This window comes from Nicotiana tomentosiformis, chromosome 7 (genome assembly GCF_000390325.3).
Source record: "Nicotiana tomentosiformis chromosome 7, ASM39032v3, whole genome shotgun sequence".
In the NCBI taxonomy this organism is placed as follows: domain Eukaryota; kingdom Viridiplantae; phylum Streptophyta; class Magnoliopsida; order Solanales; family Solanaceae; genus Nicotiana; species Nicotiana tomentosiformis.
This window is the reverse complement of record NC_090818.1, coordinates 47410812-47418474: the sequence shown is the minus strand read 5'-3', so window position 1 is coordinate 47418474 and position 7663 is coordinate 47410812. Positions and strand designations below refer to the sequence as shown.

Sequence of the window (7663 nt, the reverse complement as noted above, 5' to 3'; positions counted from 1 at the left end):
TTCTTTTCTAAGCAGGGCCGACTCTAACGTTAGTAGTAAACTTGTGTCTTAGGCCCCCCAAATTTGGGGGGTCCCATTTTTTTAAACATAATAGATTTATATGTATTTAAAAAATATTATTTAGTACTTCAAATATAAAAAGAAAACTTTTTAGATATATAAATATAATAATAATTTGAATTACTTAAGAATGGGTAGATAAATAGTGTTTCCAACGTTTCAATTTGAGTTGATTTGAGAAATCCAATTTTAATTTCTCTTTTTTAATTTGTCCTAGTCAATCTTTTTTTCCCAATCTTTTTATATTTCGGAAACCCTTACATATTTTTTGCCTTTCTCTTTGATATTCTTACTCACATTCTTCCTCCAATATTTCATTGCTCACATTCTTTCTCCAAGATTTCGTTATCAATTCATAAGGAATTATTAGAAGAAATCGATTATAAAAAATTATTAAAAACTTTGTATCTTAAAAAGTTAGAAAATAGACTTCAAATAAAAATATACATTATAATATTTCTTTTAAAAATTTAAGGCTCACATATCAAGTGCTTGAGCCGCCCCTGTTTCTAAGAAGCATTAATAGCGAGCTAATCGTGCCGATGTTTGTTCCATTTTGCTGAGGCTGTTATATATACTAAGTCGAGTGAAAGTCTTTCAAAAGACAATTAACAAACTTGTGAAATGGCTACTCCTTACCAACCTCTGTTTCGAGAGACACCCAAGCAAAATCCCATAATCAGCTGCAAGATCCTCACTTTTGTCATAACCTTTGTTGTTGCTCTCTTCTCAGTTGTTTTTCTTGTTGCTCCATATCAATTTGAGCTTGAGCATTCTAAAATATCATCTTTACCTGCTCCACAACTATGTGAGTCTGCACAAGACTCCCAACTCTGCCTCAGTTATGTCTCTGAATTAGTATCCAATGGAATTGTTACATCTGATTCACATGGAGTTGCTGTTCTGCAAAAATTCCTAGTGAAATATGTCCATCACATGAACAGTGCAATTCCAGTGGTTCACAAGATCAGAAACCAGATCAATGACATTAGTCAAAAAGGAGCTTTAGCTGACTGTCTTGAGCTCCTTGACCTGTCAATTGATTTAGTGACTGACTCAATTGCAGCACTTGGTAAAACAAGAAGCCATTTGGCACATGCCAATGCACAAGTCTGGCTAAGTGGGGTGCTTACTAACCACGTCACATGTTTAGATGGGCTTGATTCCCTAAGTAACACTGCTTCAACTGGAACAATTCTTGAAGAGTTGATCTCAAGAGCCAAAACTGCTTTGGCAATTCTTGCTTCTGTAACAACTGATCCAAATGAGGAAGTTTTCAGGCCTCTTTTAGGGAAAATACCATGGGTAAGTTCAAGTGACAGGAAGCTATTGGAGAGTTCAGCAAAGGACATTAAAGCTAATGCAGTGGTAGCACAAGATGGATCAGGGGATTATCAAACACTTACTGAAGCAGTTGCTGCAGCACCAGATAAGAGCAAGAACCGATACGTGATCTACGTCAAGAAAGGAACCTACAAAGAAAATGTAGAGGTGACTAAGAAGAAAATGAACTTGATGATTGTTGGCGATGGCATGAATTCTACCATTATCACTGGTAGCCTTAATGTTGTGGATGGATCAACCACCTTCCGCTCTGCCACTCTTGGTAAGTCTTCAGTTTATCAGACTACTTATTCCTTTTTCCTTATTTGGTCAAATTAGCTCAGGTCCTCCAAAATTTCCATGATTGGTCAACTATGGACCTATGGTGTATTAAAGTAAGAGTTTAACTTATATACGTAATTTTTTTATTTATAAAATTAGTACACTTTAATTGGTTATAAGAAGTTACTACTCCACTTTTTAAGTCACCATTAGGAATGATAATAAGGTTGACCTGATATGTAATATTACGAGTAGTTTTTACATGGATGCACATAATATAAACTGTTAAAGCAACGCACTTTAATTAAAATTACCTCTTCACACCTCCTCCAGTTGATGGTCTGCTAAGACTTGGGGGTTAAAAGGGAAAAAAATATATTTTATGCTTCCTATTAATTTGCATTAAATGAGTTGTTGATTGTTGGCTATACAGCCTCTCTGTCCAGCCCATCCTTGCTTAACTAGCCACCAGATCGATTATGAGTTGCATTAATATATCATGATTCAAGGCCCTCTCGCACTTGAATAAGATTCATCTATATGTATAATGTGTTGAAATTGGCAAAAGTACCACATCGGTGGATGACAATTTTGAATGGAAATTTCACCCTATAAAAGGAGGCCTAATGTTTAGGATTTAAACACACCTCTCATTTGCCTTTTATCTTCTTAAGGCATTTGTATCTTTTCTCTTTAGTATTATTTCACTTGTAATTTTGGAGTGGAATAAAATATTGTTTGTGTCCGAGGAAGTAGGCAAAATTGGCCGAACCTCGTAAATTCTGGTGTTCTTTTATTGTTTTCTTATTGTCTTGTTTATTATTTAGTGGTTGTCATAATTTTTGGTATAGTAGTTGTGACTCATTCACACTATATACATTTGGCTTCCGCAACAATTGGTATCAGAGCCAAGGTACTGTCTAAGTATGCTCTGTGGTTGCAGCATAGTCTGATCTTCCACATCAGAAAAGATCTATCTTGGTAACTGAGTCAAGGTTCTGTCTGAGTATGCTCTGTGGTTGCAGCTTAGTCTGATCTTCCACACCAGAAAGGAAATAATCTTGATTTGTGTCGTCAGCTACTAAATAATATTTGTGTCAAAATGGGAGACAGTAAACAAGAAGAATCTACATCAAGTGTCAATAATACGTCATCGTTGGCATCTTCGCTTATGACAAGAATTGTGTCAAATGCGAAATTTGCGGTAGAAATTTTTGACGGGTCAGGACATTTTGGGATGTGGCAAGGCGAGGTTCTAGATGTTCTTTTTCAACAAGGGCTAGATCTTGCCATTGAAGAAAAGAAGCCAGATGTTATTGGAGAAGAAGATTGGAAAATTATCAATCGTGTTGCTTGCGGTACCATTCGATCCTACCTTGCTAGAGAGCAGAAATATCCATACACAAAGGAAACTTCTGCAAGTAAATTATGAAAAGCACTGGAGGATAAATTTTTGAAGAAAAACAGTCAAAATAAATTGTACATGAAGAAGAGACTGTTTCGCTTCACCTATGTTCCTGGTACCACAATGAATGAACATATCACCAGTTTCAATAAGTTGGTCACAGATTTGCAAAATATGGATGCAACTTTTGATGATGGTGACTTGGCCTTGATGTTGTTGGGGTCACTTCCTAATGAGTACGAGCACCTTGAAACTACTCTACTCCATGGAAATGACGAAATTTCTCTCAGAGAAGTTTGTTCGGCTTTGTACAGCTATGAACAAAGAAAGAGAGAAAAACAGAAGGGCGGAGAAGGAGAAGCACTAATTGTGAGGGGTCGTCCTCAAAATCAAACGAGGACTAAGAAGGGAAGATTCAAGTCGAGATCTAGACCCAGCAAAGATGAATGTGCCTTTTGTCGAGAAAAGGGACACTGGAAGAAAGACTGTCCGAAGTTGAAGAATAAGGCCAGACATAACAATGGAAAGGCCATTATGGATTCAAATGTAGCTGATTGTGATGATTCAGACTTCTCATTAGTTACAACAGAGTTATCAACATCATCAGACATATAGTTGATGGACTCGGCTTGTAGCTATCATATGTGTCCCAACAAGGACTGGTTCGTGAATTTTCAAGAAGGAGAATATGGAGTCATCCACACAGCGGATAACAGCCCTCTTACCTCATATGGCATTGGTTCAATAAGATTAAGAAGCCATGATGGAATGATCAGAACATTAATAGATGTTCGATATGTACCGGGTTTGAAGAAGAATCTCATCTCTGTGGGAGCCCTAGAATCAAAAGGGTTCAAAATCATTGCAGAAAGTGGAGTGATGAGAATATGCTCCGGTGCACTAGTGGTAATGAAGGCCAATCGGAAGAACAATAACATGTACTGCTATCGTGGTAGCACAGTTATTGGGACATCAACAGTGACATCCAGTGATGACAAAGAGGCAGAAGCAACCAGGATATGGCACATGCGCTTGGGACATGCTGGAGGAAAATCCTTGAAAGCTCTATCTAATCAAGGATTGTTAAAAGGCGTAAAGACTTGCAACTTGGAGTTTTGCGAGCATTGTGTCAAAGGAAAACAGACAAGGGTTAAATTTGGTACAGCGATCCATAATACTAAAGGCATTTTGGATTATGTACACTCTGATGTTTGGGGTGCTTCCAAAATACCTTTATTGGGTGGGAAGTACTATTTTGTAATCTTTGTTGATGATTTTTTCCGAAGAGTGTGGGTGTATACAATGAAGAGGAAAGATGAAGTGTTGGGAATTTTTCTCAAATGGAAAACGATAGTGGAGAATCAAACAGGCAGGAGGATCAAGTGTATTCGCACAGACAATGGAGGTGAATACAAAAATGATCATTTCAATAAGGTCTGTGAAAATGATGGCATCGTCCGACACTTCACTGTCAGACATACACCACAACAGAATGGAGTGGCAGAACGTATGAACCGGACTTTACTGGAGAAGGTACGGTGTATGTTGTCCAATGCTGGCTTGGGCAAAGAATTTTGGGCTGAGGCAATTACATATGCATGCCACCTCATTAATCGTCTACCATCTGCTGCTATTGATGGCAAGACACCATTTGAAAAATGGTATGGAAAACCTGCTGTAGATTATGACTCTTTGCACGTGTTTGGCTCAATTGCATACTATCATGTGAAAGAGTCAAAATTGGATCCGAGAGCAAAGAAGGCTATATTTATGGGGATTACTTCTGGAGTCAAAGGATACCGCTTATGGTGTCCAGAGACAAGGAATATTATATTCAGCAGAGATGTTACCTTTGATGAATCTGCCATAACAGATAAGGTGACAGTTGAAGATGTCAAACAAACTGGTGGTGCATCAAAGCAGGTGGAGTTTGAGGGAAAATTTATTTTTCCTACACAAGAAGCAGAGGAGGAAACTCATGAAGATTACCCTCTGGAAGAAGAGCCAGTAGAAAGGGAGATTCCAACTCAGGAACCTCGACAACAACTTGAATCAATAGCAACCAGCAGGCCAAAAAGGACAATAACGAAACCTGTTCGTCTTATAGAGACGGTTGCTTGTGCAACCTCAATTGTAGCTGATGGTGTTCCTACCACTTATAAAGACGCAATCCAAAGTTCAGAAGAAGATAATGCAAGGACGAAGCACATTGATGTTCGGTATCATTTCGTACGAGAAATCATAGAAGAAGGTGGAGTCACGGTGAAGAAAATTCATACTACGGAGAACCCTGCTGATATGCTGACAAAAGTGGTGACTGCGGTCAAGTTTCAACATTGTTTGGATTTGATCAACATTGTTGAACACTAAAGATTGAAGATGAAGACACAACCAAAATTTGTTATTGAGAGAAAATTGAAGATGTGGAATTTTGCCAAGGTGGAGATTTGTTGAAATTGGCAAAAGTACCACATCGGTGGATGACAATTTTGAATGGAAATTTCACCCTATAAAAGGAGGCCTAATGTTTAGGATTTAAACACACCTCTCATTTGCCTTTTATCTTCTTAAGGCATTTGTATCTTCTCTCTTTAGTATTATTTCACTTGTAATTTTGGAGTGGAATAAAATATTGTTTGTGTCCGAGGAAGTAGGCAAAATTGGCCGAACCTCGTAAATTCTGGTATTCTTTTATTGTTGTCTTATTGTCTTGTTTATTATTTAGTGGTTGTCATAATTTTTGGTATAGTAGTTGTGACTCATTCACACTATATACGTTTGGCTTCCGCAACATAATGGTCCCCTACCCTATTATTTTACTCCTTTGGCAGTTAAAATTTGTTCCTACTGGTGTTTTTGGCATTCATCTCTTGGTTAAGGAACAAGTGTTATACAAGTCCCGGCAGAGCTAGCGCTGCTACTTTTTCGGCCGAACATAACAATTTTTGCTTAAATAGTATATTTATGTTAAAAATTTATTAGATATACACAAATATTAAATTTAGAACTTAGTTATTAGTACTAGAAGTCATTCTTAAAATCTAAAACTCATAAATTTGAAATCTATGCTACGCCTTTAATACTAATGAATTTCATCCTATTGCAGCTGCAGTTGGCCAAGGATTTATACTACAAGACATCTGTATACAAAATACAGCAGGACCAGAGAAACACCAAGCAGTGGCACTTCGGGTCGGAGCTGATATGTCACTCATAAATCGTTGTCGTATTGATGCTTATCAAGATACCCTTTATGCACATTCTCTAAGGCAATTCTATAGAGACTGCTACGTAACAGGTACTTAGGGAGCGCATGTACATAGGTTCAATTTGAACTACAATAAGTTCAACACTGAAAACTTTAAGAATTGTATGATTACGTTTAAATTTTGAATCCGTCTCTGCAGGTACTGTCGACTTCATATTTGGTAATGCAGCAGTTGTATTCCAGAAATGCCAACTTGTACCTAGAAAACCTGGTAAAAACCAGAAAAACATGGTGACTGCACAAGGCCGTACAGATCCAAATCAGGCCACGGGAACTTCAATTCAATTCTGTGACATAATAGCGAGTCCAGACCTTGAACCAGTTAAGAGTGAATACAAAACATATCTTGGTAGGCCATGGAAGGAGTATTCAAGAACTGTAGTGATGGAATCATACCTAGGTGATCTCATAGATCCAGCTGGTTGGTCTGAGTGGAGTGGAGATTTTGCCTTGAAGACATTATACTATGGGGAGTACATGAACAATGGACCTGGTGCAGGTTAGAAAACCCAATATTTTTTACACGAAACATAAATATTTATGCATAAAACAACTAAACTTTAACAAATCAACTGCGAATCAATTATTTCGAACTTACAATGAGTTTAATATTAAGTAACTTAAATGTTTAATTCATCATATCTAAATTATAGATCCGCCTCTGGTGCAGGTACTAGCAAGAGGGTGAAGTGGTCGGGTTACCATATCATAACTAATCCTGCTGAGGCGATGCCGTTTACGGTGGCTGAGCTGATTCAAGGCGGCTCGTGGTTGAGTTCTACTGGCGTGACTTTTGTTCAAGGATTGGTTGAGTAGGGAGTTATTATTTGGCTTTAGAGTGTCGTATACGTCTTTTTACCTACGTTGAAAACTAGGTATATATATTATCCGAACAAGCTTTGTATCTCTGGAGAACTCAAAATAAGCACTATAATGTCCCATAAGATATGCCGAAATAGTATATGGCTATATATTTGGTAGTGCCAGATACATGCTGCAGCAAGCATAAACCAAACATCTTATGGGGACGATGTTTTATCTCGGGTAGATTTGAAGTTATATGAGTTCAATAAAGCCTTTGCACTTATACCTAAGACATCGTTTACGTATATATCTTTTTTTAGTCATCCGACATTCGGAATCCATTGATTTAAATAACTCGAAGTTGGAGTTAAATAACTCATAAGAGAAAATTTTCATACTATATTCGACTTGCATTGTGTTATAACCTTGTATCATATTCGGTCTGACTTTCAATTCAATATGTGAAGAAGAAAAAGATATAATTTATATACTTGATGAAATTATGGAATAAAGTCATATAT

General features: G+C 37.3%; 1 protein-coding gene across 1 annotated transcript; it reads left to right on the top strand.

Annotated features, from left to right (window-relative positions):
- Positions 1 to 623: 623 nt before the first annotated feature.
- Positions 624 to 7432, top strand: LOC104087536 (pectinesterase 2.1-like). The gene is made up of 4 exons (XM_070181500.1): positions 624 to 1666; positions 6177 to 6368; positions 6478 to 6837; positions 7009 to 7432. Exons 1-4 carry the CDS (start codon positions 685 to 687, stop codon positions 7152 to 7154), a joined length of 1680 nt encoding a protein of 559 aa, XP_070037601.1. The 5' UTR covers positions 624 to 684; the 3' UTR covers positions 7155 to 7432.
- The last annotated feature ends 231 nt before the right edge of the window (positions 7433 to 7663 follow it).